This window comes from Macaca mulatta, chromosome 4 (genome assembly GCF_049350105.2).
Source record: "Macaca mulatta isolate MMU2019108-1 chromosome 4, T2T-MMU8v2.0, whole genome shotgun sequence".
Lineage (NCBI taxonomy): Eukaryota > Metazoa > Chordata > Mammalia > Primates > Cercopithecidae > Macaca > Macaca mulatta.
In genome coordinates, this window is record NC_133409.1 from 3,494,986 (window position 1) to 3,520,559 (window position 25,574).

Here is a 25,574-nt window from a genome sequence, read left to right on the forward strand (position 1 = left end):
TGGGCTCTGGTTGGCATCAGATCCCTGATTTGGTCTCAGGACCCTTCCCAGTTATGAACAGGCCAGGGGGTGGTGAGAAGGGTGGAACAGAGTGGTGTGTGAAACGGTGCAGTGGGACAGAGCCGTCTGGGCACTGGCATGGAGATACCCTTGGAGTTGGAGTTCATGAAAGCCAGCCAGCCCCGTGGGGATTCTCTGTCAGAGACAGCTCAAGCCGGTGCCTCTCTGGCTAGACAAGAAATGGTTTTCTACACACAGTGACTTTCATATTTATAAATAAGTTTTAAGTTTTTTGATCTAAAGATATATAAAATCCAGGGAGGAAAGAGAGAAGCCATCTATATTTTTTGCAATCTCATGCTTCAGTCAGTGTGAAGAGCGAGAGGGGACATGCAGGTATTTTGTGTGACCGTCCAGGTCCCGTCAGTGTCAGGGAGCACCAGCCACGGTTACTGAGCACTGCCCAAAGCGAAGGGAGGAAGCAGCTCCGTCCCCTGGCGGTTCTCCTGGGTTGACTGCCGGCGTCCCTGCACCACCTGGGATGGGACAACAGAAAACCTGACCCTGGTTTTGCTGCTGAGGACATGGTCAGCAGCCCTCTCCTCTAAAGGGCCTTTTATCTGCACCAAAACACCTGCTTCTGCAGGGGTCACCCCACACCCCCACATTTCAGCAGGGGTCACCCCAATCCCCAGATTCCAGCAGCGGTCACCCAACTCCCCAGATTCCAGCAGGGGTCCCCCCACTCCCCAGATTCCAGCAGGGGTCACCCCACTCCCCACATTCCAGCGGGGGTCACTCCACTCCCTACATTCCAACGGGGGTCACCCCACTCCCCCAGATTCCAGCAGCGGTTACCCCACTCCCCAGATTCCAGCAGCGGTTACACCACTCCCCCAGATTCCAGCGGGGGTCTCCCCACTTCCCACATTCCAGCGGGGGTCACCCCACTCCCCCAGATTCCAGCAGCGGTTACCCCACTCCCCAGATTCCAGCAGCAGTTACCCCACTCCCCAGATTCCAGCGGGGGTCACCCCACTCCCCAGATTCCAGCAGCGGTTACCCCACTCCCCAGATTCCAGGGTGAGGAAGTGCCTCTGGGCTTCCCTGCCATGTCGCACAGGTGGGCTGGGGAGGGCTGTCCCCAGGTGCACCTCTGAGGGCAGGGAAGGTGAACTCCAGGCCAGGCCCTTTCCCCTTCATGCTGACAGAACCGCATCCATCCACCCTGTGGGCTCCAGCCGCCTGAGACTCCTATGCACTCCTTAGATTGCAACAGACTGGCCGTGGCAGGGAGGGTGTCCTCCCAGAGGACCCAGGGCACATGGCTCTCGGCCCCAGGGCAGCTGTCCTGTGTTCTTAAGGGCTCTAGGCCTGTGAGATGCCAACCAGCCACTCAGCCTCCTGGGATGAGTCCTAGCGAAGAACAGAACGTGCTTCTCACAGCCTGCAGTATGCTGTATTAGGATGGACGCTGCTCTCCCTAAATAGGACCAGCTTTCAGGAAAGCAAGTGCTTCTCACAGCTTGCAGAGTGCTGTATTAGGATGGATGCTGCTCTCCCTAGATAGGACCAGCTTTCAGCTAAGAAATAGACAAAGCCTGTGGACCAGTCGGGGTCTCCTTGGCATGAGCCAGAATCCTAGCACTGGCCGGCTGAGCGAGGTGACCACGGGCTCATCTCCCCTGCACCCTGAGAGCTGCTGCCATCATGCTCACTCTTGTCCTGACACTGGCAGGAACCCCGACCCTGCCAGGGTTTATACCCCAGGATTCAGACACACAGCATCTGTCCTCTGCAGTCCGGCTGCCAGAACTCAGGCAATGCCTCTGCTCTATCTGATTCACCGGGACCTACCCCTAAGCCTCACCGTGGCCACAGACTGGGGCCAAGCAGGACTTGCACGCACTCCCTGGGGGCATTCTGGAGCGGGGACGGCGCAGCCCAGGTCCACAGTACCGCCGGGGACAGTGCAGCCCAGGTCCACACTGCCCTTAGCTCCTCCCACCTCATCTCCCCTCTCTCCACACTGAGCCCAGGGGGAGGCTTAGTGGAGAAGCAATTTGCAGAGGAGGAATATCACCTATTTTCCATTTTCCTGAGTGCCCGTGGTCAAATAATCCTCAAGACAACATGGCTGGAAGCGATAGGACCTCCTTCCTGCCTCATTCCAGGGAGGCCCTGGGTCACCTTGAGGCTGAGCTTCACCCCCTGGCCCATGTGGGACATTCAGAGTCACAGACACGGTGCCCTGGGACCCACCCACCTCCTCACCCGCCAGCTCCCATCAGCCTCTGAAGGCACTGCTCCCGAGTACTCTTTCTCCGTCTCAGCCTTGAGCTGCATGGCCAGGCCAGAACCCCAAGCGGTCAAGACATCCCTCACCCAGGGTCAGGAGGGGCGTTGGCAGCCACAGACTCCCCCACTGGCCCTGTGACCGTCCTAGGATCCTGTGATGAGATAGTCATGGATGGCTGCCCTGTGGGCCTGTGTTCCTTTGGAGTGAGGCCCCTTACCTCACCTCAGGACTTGGAGTGTGGGGCCAGCCACGAGCACCAGCGCTGCCTGGAAACTCGGCGGAAAGCAAACTTTGGCCACATGGCAGACCTGCCAGGCCAGAAACTCCAGGAGCCAGCCGAGCCTGGGCTCATCAGGCCTTCTGAGTGAGGCTGGCACATGTGAAAATTCGAGCCAGAATCCAGACAGAACAGCTGGGCCCCTGTGCCTGTGAAGCTGCGTCACTGCTGCATAATTATTCCTCATGTGTCCCCAGGATCATTGTCACTGCTCCTGTGTCTCCCTTCCGTCCCCCCGGTGGCACCGCCTCCCGCCTGCCACCCTCATCTCCAGCTCAACCTCAGTTTTGCCACTTCGGTGTTTCTGTGGGTGAAGAAACCAAACGGAATCCATTTGATTTTGCTCAGTGAACCTTTACGTTATTCACAGACCTGGAGGAGAGTTTCGCTGGACTTTGTGGCACCGGCTTTTACGCTTCGCGGGTCTTTTTCTATCCTAGTGATTCTGCCTTTAAACAGTTGGGATTCCTGATTTGAGGTGCATCTGATAAAAGGAATGTTCTGAATTTACTGATGTCTGAGTTGAGAACTTGATTCAAAGGCAGGAGAAAAATGTCTGAGTATAGCTGTATCACTCTTGCTAAAGGGCCACACGACATTTTAACAGCTTCATAAATCTTTCCAATATTTAACTGTTGTGGCTGCATATAGTGAAAAAAGGTGCTGGAAAATAATTAGCATTTGTCCAAAAATAACTAGAAGAAAAAATAATATACTTGTTTTTATATACATAAAATATCTTTGGAAGCTGGGAGCGGTGGCTCACACCTATAATCCCAGCACTTTGGGAGGCCGAGGTGGGCGGATCACAAGGTCAGGAGATTGAGACCATCCTGGCTAACACGGTGAAACCCCGTCTCTACTAAAAATACAAAAAATTAGCTGGGCGTGGTGGCGGGTGCCTGTAGTCCCAGCTACTCAGGAGGCTGAGGCAGGAGAATCGCTTGAACCCAGGAGGCGGAGGTTGCAGTGAGCTGAGATCGCGCCACTGCACTCCAGCCTGGGTGACACAGCAAGACTCTATCTCAAATAAATAAATAAATAAATTCTCTAGAAGCACACACCCATTATTCTTTAAATAGAGCTATACAGATTGGGGTCATTTGCTTCCAAAGACCTCTTGATTTCTTTGGCAACATTTTATTAAGTATCAGAGAATACAAGACAAAAACCACTTGTAGATGAGGTGCAGTAAAGGGCTCTTTTACAGGATACTCTTCTCAACTCATGTGAGGTTCCAGTACAAATTAGCTGCCAAATTAAACGTACACTAAAGTACAACAGAGGTGCAGATTATAATAAAAACTCAAGTATTAGACACCAGAAAGTACTTTTTCCTGAGGTTAAAAGTAGTAAGTATTTTTCCTGAATAGAAAAAGTTACACCAAAATATTGTCTATCAGATAGAATAGCTGTGAATAACTCAACACTAAGTCCAATTTTAGAAAGAAAATTGAAGCAGAGGAAAGGCTGGGCCCAGATGGGAGCTTCAGGAGTCGTCAGCCAGGGAAGGACCAGGGCGGGATGCAGGGGAACCTGACTTCCCGTCCAGGTCCTGGCAGACGCAGGGACCTCCCACTCTTCAGCCGGCCTGAAGCCGCTTGTCAGACTAAACCTACACCCCGTGGTCTTTTTCTTTAACATTTTACTTATTATTATGTTTTTAAATTCAGTATCATTTGAACACTTTCAGAATTTAATCTGAATCTTTCATTGAAAATTTTACAAATCCTGTGTTGGCTTTATCAAATTACTATTTTATCTCATCATGGATGTAAAATAAATGTCCTCGACACTATAAAAGGTGTTATAAATTTACATGTTACAGAGTAAATGTAACATATTTTTCTCTGAAAAAAAATCACAAGTTTTTAATTGTTTTAAATGTTTTAATTTTTATTTTTTGTAGAGACGGTGGGGGTGTCTCACTTTTGTTGCACAAGCTGGTCTCAAACTCCTGGGCTCAAGTGATCCCCCTGCCTCAGCCTCCCATAATGCTGTGATTACAAGCACGAGCCACCACTCCCTGCCTACAAGTATTTTTAATTGATAAAATTCAAATTTACATCTGATATTGCAGCTTGATTCCTGAAGTGACCACCTCTCATTGTTTTCACGACCACCTAGAAAGAGGCTTCAATTTTCAGTGCATTTCCTACTTCTCCTGAAGGTTGTTTGTTTTTACATTTTCTTTTACATTTCTTTCAATAGTATTGAAATATTTTACTTTAATAACTTTCACTTTTCAAGAAAAGACCTATGAAGGCTAAAGAAAAAGCTGTTTTGAGGTGGAGACAAACAGCAAGCTGGACTCCCTCCGAGGCACAAGCTCTCCAGGTCAAGCAGAGCCACTGCACACTGGCCCTGAACGATTTCTACCAGAAGTGTTTCAGAGATTTGGAGACCAAACGCAGCTGCCTTGCTGATCTCAGGATTTGGAAATTTAATTATTCTGGGTGATCCTTTCAAGTCCCTCAGCTATGTAGGGTCCTTAACTTAGTGCCAGGGAAATTCATGTGAAAAATTAAAAATTCAGTTAGCTTCGGCTTATGAAGTGTATTTTTTTCTGAAGTCATTTAGGATACTCCTCCAAATATGGAATTACACCAATTCAGATGGAGGACAAGACTTTAGGCCTTGCAGAAAAATGCAGAAGTCATAGTTAAATCAATGTATATCATGTACTGAAAGTGATTCATGCGAATCCAAGATCATCCGTCGTTTATAACAGGGCCTTCCCCAAAGCCAGATTTAGAAATCTCTGGGATAAGCATCCACAGTGAAGACGAGTGCATAGTCATGTTCAGACCACAGAGAGGAAATTCCTAGAGAAGGGAGGAAATTCAGACCGCAGAGAGGAAGCGCCTGGAGAAGGGAGGAAATTCAGACTGCAGAGAGGAAACTCCTAGAGAAGGGAGGAAATTCAGACCCAGAGAGGAAATGCCTAGAGAAGGGAGGAAATTCAGACCCAGAGAGGAAATGCCTAGAGAAGAGAGGAAATTCAGACCGCAGACAGGAAACGCCTAGAGAAGGGAGGAAATTCAGACCGCAGACAGGAAAATCCTAGAGAAGGGAGGAAATTCAGACCGCAGACAGGAAATTCCTAGAGAAGGACACTGACCGACTCCTGCCTGTCACAGGTATCACACAGACTTTAGTAATTAAAACCAAATTATAAATTTGCATGTTATAGAGTTTGTTAGGAAATAAACAGGAAGAAACAGATGTGTTCTTCCCCATGCTACAGGAAAGGACGCCTACGCCAGACACAGCTGTGTCAGGTGGAACAGGAAGATGTCCACTGTATGGGGACAGGCCTATAGCTGCAGGGTACGAGGTGTGGTCCCTGCTTTAGAAGGCAGGGGTGGGCTGGGGGTCTCGAGATGGGCACCAGCTACTGCACATGGGCTGTGTCTATCCATCTTCTCTAACCTGAAACCTGTCCCTCCTTCAAACACGTAACTCCAAGTTATATATGAAGATTCTTTGAATATTGTAATACTAAAAATTCTTGCATGTAGGTTCAGCTTACAATATCTTAACCCACTTTGTACTCACGCCGGGAACCAGCTCTTGGTCAGGGTGCACACTCACAGAGGAGAGATGAGATTAAAAACCTGAAACTATTTCCAAATATTAGAGAATGGGCTGCAAACACCCTTTCTTGGCAAAAAGGCCTTTGTTTTCAACCTCTAATCCTGCCCCCAGCAATGTTAGGCTTCAAATCTTTGCGGGGGCGGTGTGGGTGGGGGCGGATGGGGAAGTAAAGAAAGAAAGAAAAAGAAAATCCCTACAGAAGAAATAAGAATCAACTTTGTCTCTCAGGAGACACGTGGAGCCGGCCCCCGATCCCAGGAAAAGGACATGAGGGACTTGTTAGGTAGTGCGCACCCTGCCCTTTACTATCCCTTCCTTGAACACTGGAGCAGGAAGGCACTCCCTGAGCATAAAGCCATCTACAGACCCCGCAGGTCAACATCAGCAGAGCTCTGAGGACTGCATACATCTCTAAACCACGATTAAGAAACACCTGCTGTAAAGCCATCTACAGACCCTGCAGGTTGACATCAGCAGGGCTCTGAGGACTGCATACATCTCTAAACCACAACCAAGAAACACCTGCCATAAAGCCATATACAGACCCCACAGGTTGACATCAGCAGGGGAGTGCATACTTCTCTAAATGTGAGCAAGAAACACCTGCCCTAAAGCCATCTACAGACCCACAGGTTGACATCAGCAGGGCTCTGAGAAGCACATACATCTCTAAACTGTGAGCAAGAGACAAGTGCTCTCGGCAGCACAGAATGCGAAGTGGACTTGGATACGTCTCGGAGAGCTGGCTTCTTGTCCTTGCCACATCCAAGGCACCACACCATTTGCCATCAACCTCACCCCACTCTCCAGAGCCCTTGACCATCTCTGCCCACCTTCTCCTATGCCCGACTTCCAGCCAAGTGTAAATAGGAATTCAAGGCCCCAAGAATTTTGATACTTTGGTATCTGGGGGAGAAACGTGGGCTATGGAGACAAAGGTGTAGATTTACGTCCTGGCTCTGCCACTTCCAAGCGCAGAGACCTTGGAAAGTTTTCTTGCCTGTAAAAGAGTCGTTTTAACCCTGTAGCTTAGGCTGCTATGAGGAACCCAGGGTTCAGCCCTGGCGGGTGTGAGCCCATGGCTGGCGCTTCTGCGTGGCCAAGTGGGGGGCCGCAATGCCCAGCCCACTCTCTCCAGCTCTCCAGAGCATCCCCAGAGGCAAACCTTAATTTTCCTGTTCCCCAAATCCCCCCTAGGTCTTTCCTTCCCAGCCCTCCCGCAGGCTCAGGGATGTGTCTTCTCCTATCTTCTCCTTCTACCAGCTCCGAAGCATCTGGTCCCATTCCCCCTATAAACATCCCCAGGGAAGGATGCTAGAGAAATGTGTACATGTGGGGAGAATTCAGCCTGCGTTATCTCTTTCAGTGGCATCGCACGTTTTAACATTTTAAATTCCTGAAATATTGACACCCATACAGAAAAGTGCACAAAAGATAAATATACACGTCATGAATTATTATCAACCAAAACCTGTGAAGACATTTTCCAGGGCAGGAAAAGGACTCCCCAGGTCAGCCCTGTCTACAGTCACAAAATTAACCCCCCTGCCCTCCACCGCATGCTAGCGACCATCGCCCTGTGTGTGTGGCCATCGCTCTCTGCTGTTCTTCGTGGTCGGTCACCCCTGGACGCATCCCTCAGAGCTGGAGCTGAGTTTTCTGACTCTCAGTTGTGGGAGGATGTGTGGTTGGGGTGCCTCTGTGTGGGGCTCCGTGGACTCAGGAGGACATTAGCACACAGCACCGTTGAGGAAGGCACTGGACCTTTTCATCAGTGCTCACTGCTCTATAGGACGAACTAAGCAAATCGCAGTGTTCACCTAGTCAGACACCAACGGACATAGATCTGTTTCTAGGCTTTGGTTCTTATGTGAACACTGCTGGGAATGCCCTCCCAGGTCTCCTTCGAGACAGGTGAATGCATTTCTCCTGGGTTCCCTCCCGGAATGGAAGAGCTGGGATCTTAATCACCCACATGCAAAGGGGCAAACTGATGTTGCAAAGGGCAGTACCAGTTCCCACCACACCCACAGCTCTGTCCTCACCAGCAAGTTATAGAATCGTGCTTCTTCATTTCTGCCAGACCAGTGGGTGTGGAGGGGAGTTGCACTGTGACTCTGTGACTTTAATTTGTAGTTCCCTGGGACTGAAGATCCTATGCACCTTTTCCTGCCTTTACTGGTCATTAGGATTTCTTCCTTTATAAATAAAATGCCACCTGCTCAAGACTTTTGGCCATTTTTCTGCTGGGTTGTCTCATTATATTATTTGATTAATAGGAATTTATGGATTAATAGGAATTTAGGTATTTTGCATTCATGGCTTTAAGAATACGTAATTATGAAATAAAGGAATCCATTTCCTATTAAAGATCATTCTGAGACAATTGAAGAGCTGGGAGGCTTTGGGGCAAGGGCTTTCTCCACTCTCCAGGAATCATGCCAGTCAGTGGACCTCTGTTTCCCTCCACTGTGGCTGGCCTCAAGGTACGTTTGCATGTATTATTCATGAACACACAAACATGCACTTTCCGAAAAACAGCTCCTATCTACTGCTCATTTTAAATCTCGTTGTCTGATTTTCAAATTTTTATAGAGTCTACTTCTATGGTAACCTCGGTATAAACTTGAGGGCAAAAAACATTTATTAAATACTGAAATTTACCCAATTTTAGTAAACTTGGTGAAAAGTACTCCCGCCACATACAGACAGTGGATGCTGCAGATTAGCCGTTCTGTGTATGTGCTGACTTCTCCGTGAACCCCCGAGGGTGTGCCCAGAGGGTCAGCTCCCTGGTGCCTACAGATCAAGACGCTGCCCAGCTGTGGTCCGCGCTATTGACCACGATCTCACAGGTGATGCCCACTTTTCTGCTTCTCTGCATCATTTGTGAGGGCTGTGTTAACTTCCAGGAAGAAGTTAAATTGCAGTATGCAAACACTGATGATAAATCCTTTGTGTTTGGGGGGTAAGTATACCCAACACCTCTCTCCCCCATAATTCTCCCTTCAATTTCAAAATTCTCTCCATAATTTTCCATGACTTCATAAAGCTTCCAAAGTGACCACCACACGACACTGGCTCCCCCGTGCCCACATGTGTGCGGAGGGGAAGCCTGGAACGCAGCTGAGGATTAAGAGAGTTTTTCCATAACTCTGTAGACCTGTGGAATATACTAGTTGCACCGATCAGGTGAACCAGGGGTAGAACGACGCTGGCTATGCCAGGTCCAAGGGTGCAGCCAGCGGAACCCTGCCCCGACGTGGAAACATTGCCCCCTCCCAGACAGCATCATCTCCCCAGGGAAACTGCCCCTCAGCGTTGAAGCTTTTCATCTCACATGCCTGGCTTCCTGCCCAGCGCATGTGCTACCCAATAAACACCAGACTTCTATATACAAAGGCCCGTCTACTCTCTTCCCCAGTCCATTCCTTGGACCAAACATTCCACATAGGCAGTTAAAACAAAAGGAATATTTCTATACAGTGAAAGGTTACTGAGACCTAGTTGGAAGCAACAACGTGAGTAAACGGTACACTGAAGCCACTATTTGCAGATTGTACAAAATTCAGCCAATTTTGCACATGTTTTCTAAGAAAGTTATTTGGGACCCTCCTTAATTATCAGGTGATATCACTAAAACAACATAAATAGATGCCCCTACCCCCTACTGCTTTCTCCTTTGTAAAACAAGGCTCACCTCAAAATGCTGCTTGTGGATGAAGGAAATAGGACATGCAAGTGTCTCTCAAAGTGAAAGAGGGACACGCACAGACCCAGTTAATCTTGGTGATGTTTTTCTGTTTCATTTCCTCCATGAGTTTGCAACAGAACTGTTAGATATACATGTTAGCTCAACTAAAGATATATTTCCAGCACTATTGAGGCTCTGGAGAAGAAGTTTTTACAAATAAACATATTTTAATTCCACATTGTGCATCCCCATGGCCAGTCACTGGAAACATTAGACCTTATGTCATTGCTGACTGTGGACACCTTCATTCTCATGGAACCCACAGAGGTCATGAGTTCTGGCCAGGGCCACGGCTCAGGAAGCTTGAAAAATATCTGAATAACAAACAGAATTCCAGATTAAAAAATACCTGTCCCTTAAATAGGAAAAAAATCTAAAGGTAAACTCTAAACGTAAATGTTTCAAGATTGTACATGAAAAACAGGGAGAGACATTTTGTAGTTTATTATTGCTATATAATGATGTGTTTTGACTGTCTTAACACATATGATTCAGGAATCTGGAGGGCTAGATCACAGCATTTCTTCGTAGATGGTCTGAAAAGTCTGCCCCACAGATTAATCAAACTTGGGCTGCAGATTATTTTCAAATAAAAATGATATAAATCATTTACAGCATGGTTGGCAAAAAAAAAAAAAAAGAACTAATGGGAAAGAGAATATTTTACAGATTTTTAAACTCCTAATTTTATTACTTTTAGTACATCAAACCCTCTTACGAGTAATAAAATAATACAAACCATTTTGAAATTGACTTATGAAGAAAGAACCATTTTTCTTTGAAAACACGTACATACAAAACTAGCAATTTTCACTTTTTTGGCCAAAGAAAACATTTGGTCATTTCCACTGGTGACTCCAAGTCCTTGTGGTTATTTTAAACAATTAAGGGACCTGAATCATCATAACCCATCATGATCAGATGCAGGGCTGTCTTCCTTTAGCAAGCTGACCTCCAGTCACACGCATACATTCACATAGCTTCGCCCTTCCCCTCTTCAAAACAACGGCTCCCTAAAACGTAGGCTTTGTTAGTGAGGAGATCTATTCCCACTGTGGCTCACGATGTCACCCAAACTGGATTTCCCTTTGAATTATAAGTGAACCCAGGGAAGATGATTAGAAGACACGGCAAACCAATTCCCTTAAAGCCTTCCACTTGGAAAGGCACGTCAGACCTACCCGGGCACCGGGGCGTCTTGTGGGCCACGGCGGTGCCGCTGATGGGCCTCCCGTTGGGCGTGACGCACCAGCAGTATCCCGTGTAGCTGTGACACTGGACCTGCGAGAGAGCACAGGACAGGTGAGCCCTCCCGGGCCCGCAGCACAGCGCCTCACGGCTGCGAGGCCCACTCTGCTTTCTGCGGCACTGGCTCAGGCAGGGGTCGTGGGATACCCAGAGCTACTTCTGTGGCTGCATTTGAGTCCTTGGTAAAGAAAGTGTGCAAGTCTTCACCCCAGGGTTTTAAAGACAAAAGGGGCCCAAATCAGCACTTTACTGACTGCTAGTGTGTGCTGGACACATTACCTGTGAAGTCACTAATCCTCACCACCTTCCAGATGGAGCCCCAGCCCTTATCTTATGAATGGGGAAACTGAGGCCCGGGAAGGTCAGGAGCTCTCCACTGCAGAGCCAGGAGAGCAACCTCGGCCTCTTTAGTGTTCACTCTGCAGCCTGCATCGCCCACTCCCCTTGCAACCACAGTCAGAGCAGCCAGTTCCTTCAGCTCCAGTTCCTCTCTCTCTCTCTCTGTCTCTCTCTTGTTCTCTCCCTCATTGTCTCTCAAAGGCCAAACGATGATGTAAACACACAGAACTCACATCATCACCCAATGGGCCACAGGCATGTCCAAGTGCAGAACCCATGCTGTTTTTCCTGCCCCTGTGTGGGTTAGCATTGCATGTTAGTACTTTGTTTCTCCTTAATAAGGAATAACAGCACTGACACACTCAAAACGGAGAGCTGGGTGACTCTCTCAACAGTGCCTTTGGCTGACAACAGGAATTTGACTTGGCTCAGCTCCATGTCTGTGGGCCCGTCAGGTTGGAATGAATGATCCCGGAGCTCACTCTTGGCACAGACACGACTTTTAGTGTGTGCTCCCCGTAATTAAAATCAAACTAAAATTAAATTGTAAGCTGCAAGCCAGGTTAGCATGGTCTAATTGGCCTCACTAAGGAAGCTTCCTGAGCTAAACTCATAGTAATGAAAGTGTGAATGACAGCAGCAATGATATAAATGCCTGCACCAACTAAGAAATAAACACACACTCCATTTATGTGTCTATTTATGTCAAGTAGGCTCATCATGAATTAACTTCTAAAATGCAGAAGGCTGATTTCCCCAGAGAACAAACCTGCTGCTTCTTCTGTTTGGCTCCCCCTCACCTGCCTTCTCCCCACACCCACTCCATATCTCTCTCCCTAATTGCCCAGGTGCAGAACCTCCCAAGCAAGGCTGGTAACCTGACTGTAGGTGCCGTCGTCATTGCACTCAGGAATGAACACTTGCTGAAACTCCTTCCGGGCTTGCTCCTGGGTATACTTCCTTTCGGCCACACACCTGGACACGTCTGTAGGGAAGAACAGGGCAGAGGAGCGGTTATGCAATGGGAAGAAGATGGAACAGATAGAAACGTTGAAAAATGCGAAGGCATGAGTCAGGCAGGAGTGCTGAGGATCTGGAGGCTGGAAGGGGCTTCGCAGGCAGCTCAGCTCTCAGCAAAGGGAGCCCCAGAAGAAGGGCAGATGCCTGTCACATGCCGTCCTGGTCCTATCTGATGCAAGGCCCAGGGGCGGGAAGGGCAGGACCATTCTCCACACTGAGTGAGTAAGAACACTGAGGCCCAGGAAGGCCTCATAGCTTATCCCTCGGGAACAGGTGGCCCCTGCTTTCTGAAAATGGGGAAATGCCAGCTGTCCGGTGGGACGCAGGCAGGCTGTCCTCAGATTTAAGGACGTCCACCTGAACACACCAGGATCAAGTCCAGATGCAGAGGGTGGGCAGGGCTAGATGTCACCGTTAAAAACAGACCAAAGGTAACTGACTGAGGGGTGGGGGTCTTAGGATGCACGGGGTGGGACTTCCAACCACAGCTGCAGCCCAGGGCGCCATCCCACTGAGACCAGCCTGAGAGGAGAACTTGGCTCGTCCCTTTTCTGTTTCCCGTCCTGCCTCTTCCACCTTCACATGGAAATCCAACCGTCACGTGGATAAAAGGGTTGGGTTTTCTTAGAAAGCCTCGTCCTCTGCCCCAGATGCTCCACATCCCACCGTCCCAACAACACTGAGATTTCACAGAAGGCGCAATGTCGCTGCTACTACTTAAGAAGACACCCCAAGGAGAGCAAAACTGGAAAAATCTTTAGACTTCCAGAGACTTGAAAAGCATTAATGCAGGATCCGTGTGTGCCACGAACAGGCCTTGTTTCTCGCTAACCTGCACAATCAGGGCCAGGTTAAGACCCGTGAGGACCACAAAGTCAGTTGCTTACTGAAGCTACTCTCAGCCTTCCAGCTCAGGGAGTAAAAGCTGTGAGCCCAGCATCAACCAGGCCCGCCTTTTGGTGCCCCCAGGGGGAAAAGGCTTGTCCTAAGAACAGCCTCCCACCACAGGAGAAGACGCCATGATGGCTGCCATGGGCCACCTGCCCCAGAAGCAGATCCTAAGAACAGCCTCCCACCACAGGAGAAGATGCCATGATGGCTGCCATGGGCCACCTGCCCCGGAAGCAGATCCTAAGAACAGCCTCCCACCACAGGAGAAGACGCCATGATGGCTGCCATGGGCCACCTGCCCCGGAAGCAGATCCTAAGAACAGCCTCCCACCACAGGAGAAGACGCCATGATGGCTGCCATGGGCCACCTGCCCCGGAAGCAGATCCTAAGAACAGCCTCCCACCACAGGAGAAGATGCCATGTTGGCTGCCATGGGCTGCCTGCCCCTGAAGCAGAACACACATGCATGCTTTACTTCTTGGAATCATCACACAATATAGCTCATTTGAATTTTAAAACTTGAAAAAATGGCTTTCCTTTTTTTAAAGTATTTCCAGATTTAAATCACAAGTGCCTACATCTTGAGAGAGCACAAAGGCCCTCTCAACTCCGAGGACGCTTCTTCAAATGTTGTTCTTTCCGTCTTCAGATGGTGACTTTTTGACTCCCTAGTGGTTAAAGTTCTGGCTATGGCAAAATGCGATCTGATTACCAGCCCTGGGCTCCACCCATCACAGTGGACTCCTACAGGCTCTGCCTCTAATAAAGCTCCAGGGCCTTTATGTGACTCCTCTCTGGCTTTTGCAGAACCACCAGCCACATGCTGCATGGAGCATTAAGGGCCTACACATCTGAGCAAACGCTCCTCCATCCATCCCAGCTTCGTGCCTTCAGCCTTATTCTAAAGTCTGGCCTGGCCAGCCAGCACTCAGCAACATGTGGTTTTAATGCAGTCTGTGTTTTAGCTGAGGAGAAATCACTGCTTTGCTGGACTTCTGTCCTCGTTTTTTAGTATAACCTGTGGTTTTGACTGTCTAAAAAGGAAAAGTGATATGAGTTCCAGCTTGCGAGGTCTCCATGAGGTACAGATGGAGCTATAAATTAGTTCTAATATTTGAGCCATCATGGAACATGCCAAGAAAGCTAAGTTTTCCAAACTCCTTGTGGGCTCCATTCTTGGCGTGGACTTCTTTTAAAGACTTCACATTTGCCACTGGTCAGATAGTTCTGAAATCTGCAGCTCTTGGATTTAATAGAATATTAAATGCCAAGTTTATGTCTAGCCTATGGCAGACTATTTAGTCATAGGAAACAATTAAGACTTAGCATGAAATTACAGGGCCCACATAAATCATCACTCAAAATAAACCTGCAGTCATCTTACGAAGTAAAACTGCTACAGGGTTGGGGCTTATTCCACAGATTTGCTATTCCTTATTCTGGATATCTCATGTTAAATCAGGTTCAAGATCTTTACTACCGAGAAGAGCCTGAATAGCATCTGATAAGGTCCATTCTATCGAGAGGCACAAAATCGCCAGGGAATGAGCACTCAGAAATAGTCATGGCCCCTGTGTGTTCTCAATATCACTCTAAGCCAATATATGCTTGATACAGACACATCTTAGACTGAATTAAATGCCCCTCTTTGTAAACATCAAAATATTAAACACACCCTCAACATTATGCTGTTTCCAACTTTCCAACTTTTTAATCGCTTTGAAAGAATGGAATAGGGTGCTTCAACACTGTCCCCTGGAAGCCTTATTTACAGATGATGATAAATGTCTCACCTTAATGTATTTTTACTCTGTATGATTCTTTGCTGAGTTAAAAATTAAGCCGAGCCCTATCTGTGTAATGGCCTTGTTGAGATTCCACTCTGAACACTTTATGTTTAATGGTTTGATTATTAAATCCGTAGAACATAAGCAACATAATTTTTTAAATTATTGTATGACGGCTGGGCACGGTGGCTCACGCCTGTAATCCCAAACCTTTGGGAGGCTGAGGTGGGTGCATCACGAGGCCAGGAGATCAAGACCATCCTGGCTAATATGGTGAAACTCCGTCTGTACTAAAAATACAAAAAAAAGAAAAAAAAATTAGCCGGGCGTGGTGGCAGGCGCCTGTGTTCCCAGCTACTTGGGAGCCTGAAGAAGGAGAATCGCTTGAACCCAGGAGGCGGAGGTTGCAGTGAGCCGAGATCGTGCCACTGCCCTCCAGCCTGGGTTACAGAGCAAGACTCTGTCTCAAAAAAAAAGAATTACTGTACAACTACACATAACATAAAATTTACCATTTTATCCATTTTAAAGTGAACAATTCAGTGGCATTTAGCACATTCACAGTGTTGGGCAACCACCATCTCGGCCTAGTTCCAGAACATTCTCCTCATTCCCAAAAGAAAGCTCTGTGCCTCTTAAGCTGCCATTTCCCATTTCCGCCTCACCGCAACCCCTAGAACTATCCATCTACCTCCTGTCTCTACAAATTTGCCTATTCTGGGCATTTCCTGCCAATGTAATCACACACGAGGTATCCTTCTGTGTCTGGCTTCCTTCACTTGGCATGATGATTTCAAGGTTCATGTACGTAAGTTCACGTATGTCTACACCAGAGATGGTGCATCAATGTAGTCATACACGAGGTATCCTTCTGTGTCTGGCTTCCCTGTTGTCAAGGCTTATGTATGTTACAGCATGTTTCAGAGCTATGTTCCTTTTTATGGCTGAACAATATTCTATTGTAGAGATGGACCATATTTTGTTTATTCATTCACTCATGGATGAACACTTAGGATCTTTTGGCTATTGTAAATAATGCTGTTATAAACATTCAGATATAAATTTTTGTTTGAATGCTTGTTTTTAAGTCTTTTGGGTAGAAAGTAGAAATGATGGTTCACATGGCAGTTCTGCATTTAACTTACGGAGGGAGTGCCTGCCGTCTGCCACAGTGCTAAACCGTTGTATGTCCAGCCAACAGAGACAAGTGTTTCCATTCCCCTATCCACCCAGAATTTATTTTGTCTTTTTTAAACTGATGTAACCACCTGACTGGGATGAAATGGTTTCATAGTACTTTGGCTCATAGTATTATATTACTATAATAAATATCTACCTAAAAAAAAAAACTCAGCTGGAAATTATAATATTAATACTTTAATTAAATAAAATTGTTAATCTAATTGAAGAATGTAGTCTCTTTTTACTAGACCAAAGAAAAACTTTCTGATGTGAATTCTGTCATATATTTTTAGAAAATTTTTCCTCCTACCTGCAGAGCCGGGACGTTATAAATAAAGAATTCATCGTTGCTTAGCAAGGCATCACTAACAACAGGTTTTGTTTTGTTTTAGAGACAGCGTCTCTGTCAGCTAGGCTGGAGTGCAGTGGTGCCATCACAGCTCACTGCAGCCTCAACCTTCTGAGCTCAAGCAATCCTCTCACCTCAGCCTCCCCAGTAGCTGGGAAGAGAGGCACCACCCTGATTGGCTAATTTTTAAATTTTTGTAGAGATGGGGTCTTGATTTGTTGCCCAGGCTTCTTTTGAACTCCTGGTGTCAAGCAATCCTCCCACCTCCCAGAATGCTGGGATTATAGGCATGAGCCCCCACGCCTAGCCCTAACAGAAATATTTTGATGAATTTTTGGTTAATGGTAGTTAATTGTGGGAGCAATTTATTTCTACCTGTTTGATGATATTTTCTCTCTCAGTTACAAAATAAAATTGGCTACAATCAGATCGCAAGCTTGTTTATGTATCAAGATATGTCATGGAGACCGGGCGTAGTGGCTCACGCCTGTAATCTCAACACCTTGGGAGGCCAAGGCGGGTGGATCACCTGAGGTCAGGAGTTCGAGACCAGCCTGGCCATCATGTTGAAACCCCGTCTCTACTAAAAATGCAAAGATTAGCCAGGCTTGGTGGCAAGCACCTGTAATCCCAGCTATTCAGGAAGCTGAGGCAGGAGAATCACTTTAACCTGGGAGGTGGAGGTTGCAGTGAGCTGAGATCACACCCCCATACTCCAGCCTGGGTGACAGAGTGAGGCTCTGTCTCAAAAGAAAAAAAAAAAGATATGTTATGGAAACCGTTAAGTGTGATGCTCACTACAAAGTAGAAATGAATAGCAGTGTTTTATAATGGTTACTTATGATGAGTGTTTTCTTTTAAACAGGAAGCAGATGATTCCCTACTTTGCTAGAATCTCTCAAAACAGGATGAGGCAAGAATCAGCAGAGGCTGCTTTGCCGGACGTTTTACAGAGAATTCTGGAGAGCAACAATGAAAAGGAACAGTTAAAAGGATCTTTGAGGCAACTTCAAAACAGGGCCATGAAACAGCGATCTTCACAGGTGATGCTGAATTTGGTAGTCCTAAGCCCAGAGAGTTCCTCTTTCAGGAACTCCTGTCTCTAACAGAATAGAATAACATAAACACACTAAGCTAGGCAAAAGTGAATCAAAGTAACTCTTTCTGTTAATCTTCCAAGATGCTTTGTCTACACCAGAGATGATGCCTCAAGATTTTGATGCTGCTCAGCTTCCTACTGCAATAGGCAGAGAACTTTGGGACACAGGTAATTACTGTGGTGTCTCACTCACCGATATAGAAGGAGCAGCTAGCTGGATATGTGGTCAACAGATGCTCTGACTCTGGATCTCACAAGGTCACTGAATGGCTATGATTATGGCCATGGCCATGTAAACACTTCAAGTTCAGGCTCAGCTTCCACTACCATCTCCCCATGACCCAGTGCAGGGCTGGCCGGGACGGGGCTGGTGTGGGAACACCATGGGCTGAACGAGCAAATGGCAGCCAGGCAGAGGACACATATGGTGCCTTTGTAGTGGCCACGGCAATGATAGCCCTCAGAGTGGCATGGCTTTTATTGATTTTGGCATCAAATGAAGGCAGACACTGTGTTTTAAAAGTTGTAGTATTTTACCCACCCATAATTTTGAAGGCCAGAGTCAGAAAAACTAAGCATGCTGTGCTGCAATGCTGTCCAGCAGAACTGAAGTTTTCTTTTCCATCCTAATATCCTAATATAGATGGAAGTGTTGTGATAAGCACTCCCAATCCCAGTGATCTGCAGCCCTTAGTCAGCAAAAGCAGCACGATGCATCCCCACAGCCACAGACTAGTACATCCATGCGACCGTCCCGACCATAACCAGAACGACACTATTCCAGAGCTAAGGGAGACAGGAACGACATTTTCATTTTACATAAGTATTCTCTTTTTAAATGCATCAAGGCAGAAACAAAATTACAATAGGAAATCCCTAAATATGTAACTGAGATTGCCAAACTGTAAAGAGAAAGAGAAACTGCAAACCGTTGCAAGACTATATTACAGTATTCAGACAGCCTTTATAATATTTATACAAGAAACCACAGATCATACCCATCTCTATGAAAATTAATAACAGTGATTTTCAACAGATCGAAATGGATGATTGTGTAAATGGTCACCAAATCCTTTGCAGGAAGGCTGACTAGAGCCTTCCAGAGGGCAGAAGCTCCATAGGCTGTGCGGAGAGGCCCCTGCTCCTCTGATGAGCCGGTGCCTTGGGTTTGGTGGTGCCCCTAAAGCAAACCGAGGAAAGGTCCTTTGGATGTGCAACATTCCAGGAACGTCCGGCTGTGTTTCTGATCATGGCTGCACACGAGACTGAAGGCCCTGAACCTCCTGTTACGTCTACTCCAGGCTGTGAGGAGGACGCTCCCAAACATCAGACGTGTTAATATACCATAAGCGAGTTAAGGTAAACATACTCGGGGTAGAGTTTCTGCAAGGCACAAGCACAGATCCGATTGAAGTTGCTTCTGATAGCTGCCTCTGCAGAAAGGAAATCCAACCTGGAAAGGGTGGAGCCAGGGATAAGCACCTGGCCCAGAAGCCCAGGGCACAGAATCACAGACACTTGTGCTCACTCACACATGCACGCATACACACACTCTCACACACATGCATGCTCAGACACATGAACACACATTCATACTCACACAAGGATGCACACTCACACATGCATGCACACTCATGCACACACATAAACACTCATTCACACACACAAGCATACACAGTCTCATACATGCACACACGCACGTTCACACACATGCACACTGTCACATACATGCACACTCACACAAGCGTACACACACTTTCACACATGCACACTCATGCACATTCACACACACATACATGCACAGTCACATACACGGACACTCATGCATATGAACACACATTCACACACACATACACGCACACTCTCACATACATGCACACTCACACAAGCGTACACTCTCACACATGCACACTCACGCACATTCACACACGTGTGCACTCTCACATACATGCACACTCAAGCATACACATGCTCTCACACATGCACACTCATGCACATTCACACATTAACACACGCACACACACACGCACACTCACAAACACATGAATACATACATTCACAAAACCATTCACACGTGAACTCACACAAGCATACACTCAAAATCAGACATGCACACACGCACACATTCACACACCACTCACAATCAGACATGCACACACGCACATTCACACACAAGCACACACGCAATCACACATCACACATGCACACTCAATGCACATGAACACGCATTCACACTCATACACAACCTGACGCATACACACACACAACAGAAACGTAATCTCACACACTCACACTTTCACACTCATACCCCCGCATAGATTTCCTTTGGGGAAATGCCTGTCTCTCTGAGGAAAACGAGCAGGTTGATGCGCCCGATGGGAGCCAGGCGACACTCCGTCCCCGGGCGCTTGTGCAGGGATGAAGGAGCTTCATGGGGACGTCGCAACTCCCGCTTCCTGGAAGGCGAAGGCGAGCCCGTGGAATTCGAAGGAACGGGCGGGTGCGGAGCTCTCTGGCCTGTTTCTAGGTCGCTGAGTACAAGGAAGAGCTCGATGGAAACACTCACGTGATGGGAAAACCTCCAGAGAGAATGAATTCTTCGGGTTCCTCTGAGCCGACTCCTCATTCTAGACATGCCAGGACAGAGCGCCCTGGCCCGGGCTCGTGCTCCGGTGCCCTCAGCTCGTGGCTCTGAGAGTCCGGAGCTGGGCTGGGCATGGGGACACCTGCAGAGCCCGCCATCCACCGCCCAGGCCTCCTCCACAGCCCAGGACCCTGCATTTCACCCACACAGGGGCTTCCCACGTGGCTGCTGCCAGCGCCTCACCCGGCGGAGCCTGCCCAGGCCCAGGTGAGAAGGCAGGTCCTCCCTGCAGGTGCTGAGAAGCAGCTGCGGGCCGCAGGGACTACTGCTGTGCTTTCAGGAAAACTGCAACGGAAGGAGCGGAGCGCGTGGAGGGATCCCCATGGGGAGGCCTGGTTCCTCTGGAGTGTGAGATGCCCATGGCTCCGGCTTCTTAGGCAGCGCCTGGCCTCGGAGCCCGAGAGCTCTCGCTGCTGATTGAAAGGATGGCAAAGCTGCTCCCCAGGCAGGGGCAGCCCCTCAGGTCCACGCTGGGAAGTGGAAGGAGCCGCACCTCGACCCACATCCGGCGGGAGGCCGCCTGGCTTTCCTCCTGGAGACACTCCTGCCCCGCTGTTCCTCGCTGGAAGCATCAGGAGCAGGCCTGAGGCAGCTTGAGAAGGCCTGGGAAGCTGCCACCCCACACGCCTGCGGGGCCTCACAGCCAGGCCACGGCGCCACCGGCCACAGGAGCACAGAGGTCCCCACCCCGCCCCAGCTCTGCAAAAGCTGCAGAGAATGCGGGAGAGACAGCTGCAGACAGGTCTCCAGGCCTCACAGCCGACTGTCTGGGGCGATCCTGAAGAAAGGAGCTTTTCCCGGGAAGCGCTGACACGAAACGCCTTGTCACGGCGCAGCGAACTTGGATAAGCAACCCCCAAACCGACACTTAGGCTCCTGTTACAACCATCACTTGGCCAAGGGAGTAAACTTCTATGTGTGTATCACTCGGGGGGTGGGGTTCACCAATGGAAAGAACAGTCTCTAAACCTCATCGTAGCAGTAATCTGTTTTTGTTTTTGTTTTTTTTTTTAGACGGAGTTTCACTGTTGTCGCCAGGCTGGAGTGCAATGGCACGACCTTGGTTCACTGCAACCTCCACCTCCCGGGTTCAAGGGATTCCCCTGCCTCAGCCTCCTGAGTAGCTGGAATTACAGGCACCTGCCACTACGCCCGGCTAATTTTTTTGTTTTCTTTCCTTTTTTTTTTTTTTTTTGTATTTTTAGTAGATACGGGGTTTCACTATGTTGGCCGGGCTGGTCTCCTGACCTCATGATCTGCCGCCTAATAATCTTAATAATAACAGCATGTGTGTTCATCTTGTGGAGATTCGAATCTGACTGTGATACCTGTGGACTTCCGGCGCCGTGGGCCTCCTGTGTGCCAGGTGCTGGCTGAGTCCCACCGGCTCTCCAAGGGCTGCTGAGGTCATTGTGCAGCCTCGGAGATGGGTGCGCGGAGCGATGGGCGGATGTTACAGCCTTTGTCACCATGTTTCTTTCACTCGGACTCGCCCGTTCAGAAGCTCTTGGTCCTCAGATCTCCAAGGAAGCTGCTTTTGTCCAATACGTGTTTCCAGAAATCTCAAAATAGTTCCAAGTTCTGGCATTTGACTTTTTCTCTTTTTTTTTTTTTTTTTTGGCTTTTCTATGGAATGCCAGAGATTTTGTTGAAAAGAAAGACAGCCCCAAAAGTCTCAGATCAAAAGAAAAATATTAATGTATTTGCAGAGTTCTGAAAACACAAACTCCACAAATTTCTATGAAAATATGAGAAAAATGCATCGGTGTAAACCACCGCAGTTCTATTCAGGGTTAATGGTTAGATCACAGTGTGAAGTGTGCAGAACATTTAAATCGAATTTAATTAAATATGGATTAAACTATTTTAATTGTTATTTCCAAATAGTACATCCAAAAGAGACAGGCCTACAGAACTGTCACCCACCAAAAATGTAAAAGCGCCCCCAAAATGCTAAAGACAGCAGCAGCCTCACATGTGCCAAGACAACACTGTGCTACACTAGCCAAGGCCCACTCCAGGAATCACATGGAGAAAACTTAGAGGTTTATTTGTGTTACACAAATGATCTAAAGGGACAATCCTGGGCTCCCCCTTTTACCTTCAGGGAAAAAAAGTCTCAACCTGAGTTTCGTTGTGAAATGTGCAATATTTATGCTCTTAGAGGGAAACAGAAGCACAATTTGCTCAGTAGACACCAAGCCCTGTGTCTGTTCTCACCCCTCCCAGGCTCAGTGTGTTTTGCTCCTGCCCCCCAGGAGCCGCGACTGCTGCGTTTGCAGCACTGGGACAGGTTGCATGCTGGGATGAGTGTGTAAGTGACTGACAGTATGACAGCCTAGAGGAAGGAGCCGGCCCCTCAGGGCGAGGTCTAGGAAGGAGCCAGCCCCTCAGGGAGAGGCCCTTCTTCCATCATGAGCCAGGATGCAGGTGCGAGGCTGCTACTTTAGGAAAACTCCACCTGCAGATGGGAAGCAGAGGCCCCTTTTTAAAGGCAGCCTCCAGCAGGGAACAGACTTAACTGGAGGCAACATGTAGATGGAAAGCAGACAGAGCCTCTCCGAGCCCAGCCCCACATGCAAATCTAGACTATCAGAGAAGCGTGACACCCAGTTATTTCAAGATCTATAATGCACGGTGAACAATCTCTCCTCAGACTGATTTTAATGTTTGCTACCTTGGCATCTGCAGCACCACACACATGAGATTTTGAAGACTACAGGTGCCTGTGCATTCTTTCCAATAGAATCCGTTTGATTTAAGTGAGACCGACTTTGGTTAGGTACATTTTATTTTTGCCTACTGCTCCCTTATATTTTTGTGTGTGTCATAAATGTATGGTATAAAACTACTTTGGTAACATAAATGAGAATTCCCACTGAAATAATCATCCAGAAAAGTTGGCTTAGATGCAGGTGCAAACAAACTAATGAGGATATTACCAAAAAGGACATCTGTGTTTAATTGACATTTGTTCTCCCTATCCAAAAAGAATGTCACTTTGACCCTGCAGCTGGGTATGGCAAAGATCTGAAGTCACATGCTGGGGAGACACCTGAAAAACCCACGAGCCAGAGAGGGTCACAGATGACGAGCTTCCACCCAGAGAGATGGACCGACCATCCTCCCTCCTTTGTCTAAGAAATCCCTCACACTCCTCCTCAAAGGCTACAGCTACAGCAGAGGCTTCCTCGCAGCCTTTCAATGGAATATCCAACTGGCGTTATCTAAGGGAACATGGCAAGAAAAGGGGACATGAAATTCCAAGATTAATGAGGTGCTGTGACCTCCCCACTTCTACAGCACTTGTTTCCACAAGCTGAGACTTTATAGGTAATCACTTCTAAAATCTTCTGTGATGAGTACATCATCTGATATTTAAATTTATTCTTAAATTGTTTCTCTTTTCTCAGCACAGATAACTGAGATTTATAACTACAGCCAAGGCATCAAATCACATCTGAGTCTCTCCAGTGTGAATCTTACACACATCGGTCAGACACAAAGGAGAGAAGAATATGCTTCCTTCAAGCCATGTACCTGGCTCCACGCTGACTTTCCATAACCTATGGCCATGTGGTTTCATGGGTGAAGCATGCTGGAAATCATGTTATCCCTGGACAGTTGTCCAAGGTACCACTGTCCTTCCTAGCCAACGAAGCAAGACTTCTAGCAGTAGAGCATTGGTGGTGCAAGGAAGCAAAACGTGGAAGCAGGCGCACTGTTCTTGGTGGGCATGTGTCCTTGAGTCTGAAAGATGCTTCTTAAAAGAGTAGCTGATCTCCAAAGAAACAGACTGACTTGTTCTTTCTCAGATGCAGGGTAAACAAATTTGCAGTGTTGGGGCAGGCTAGGGAAGCAGCACTTTGGGGTCCTATGCTTATGACCCCACAAAGTAGGCACCACCAGGCTCTGGAGAACGCCCATGAGGGCGCCCTGTGCACACCACTGTGTGCCCCATGGCTGGCCCTTGTGTGGAGAGAGGTGTCCTGCCGCCCCATAGGGCCCCAGGGTCTGAAGACAGCCTGGGTGTTGGGAGCGTCCGGGATCCTATTGAAAATCTCACATGAAACTGTTTCCAGTGCTAGAAGCAGGCCAGCCAGTTCCCATCTGGAGGATGCTGCCAGGGACAAAGATTCTTAGAGTCCCTGAGTTCTGGGGAACCCAGTGCTGGACTGAATCAAATGAAGAGACAAGCTCCCTGAGAGGTTATCTGATGAAGAACAGTGTGGACTCACTCTCAACCCCAGTGCTCTTCGAGGAATCATTCAGTAAGAAGAAAATGCCAATTTACCAAATGTGTCAATATCAAGTAAATGTCAGGACTTATTAAAAGAATCAGGTTGAAGCAAATTGATCATAAAATTTTAGAATCACATAGAACCAAGCTGCTCAGGAAATGTCAGTGGTCCACTTGAATAAACTAAGAGTTTGTGTGTGTGTTTATGTGAGTGTGTATGTGTGTATGTATGTGTGTGTGTATTTGTGTGTGTCTGTGTCTCCCATTAAATGAATCGAAGATATTTCATCCAAGTTTTCACCAAGGGAATTAAAACTAAAATAATGTACAGTTTACTGAAACCTAAATGTCTCCTGAGGAAAAAAAAAAAAGCGTATAAGGACAAAATAGTGATATAGAACTATAGAACTTCAGGTACATTAGATTCAACAAATTATTTTCCTTTTCCTTGAGATAAGAAGGGATGCTTAGGGAAAAAAATAAATCAGTCATTTACAGAACATCATTTACTTTAAATGGTATATTCTATTTTCCCTACACCACAAAGAAAGCTGGAGCAGCTATTGCTGCTGCTATAGTCAAAGTTTCAACGTGTGTTTTAATGTAGATAGTGCATACAAGTATACAATTCAGTGAAAGAATGTCAAATGCTTTCAATTTTAATCATGTTATCTTTATTTTTGTGGACTTTTTCACAGAAAGATATTTCACATCTGTATTTTAAATAACTTTAAACTATTTTTTCTACTACAGTAAAATATATATATGTGTGTGTGTATATATACATATATATAGTTCTTTCTCTTTCACACATTTTCCAAGTGTTGTTATTTTCTATTTGGGCTAA

General features: G+C 47.4%; 1 protein-coding gene across 2 annotated transcripts in view; it reads right to left on the reverse strand.

Annotated features, from left to right (window-relative positions):
• Nucleotides 1-25,574, reverse strand: part of SMOC2 (SPARC related modular calcium binding 2) — a 222,139-nt gene that overhangs the window by 122,748 nt on the left and 73,817 nt on the right. For both annotated transcript variants that reach the window (XM_015137722.3, XM_015137721.3), the window contains exons 3-4: nt 12,393-12,499; nt 11,109-11,208 (exon numbers count right to left, since the gene is read on the reverse strand). In XM_015137722.3, the coding sequence (XP_014993208.1) occupies nt 11,109-11,208; nt 12,393-12,499 (207 nt within the window). The remainder of the gene's footprint in view (nt 1-11,108; nt 11,209-12,392; nt 12,500-25,574) is intronic.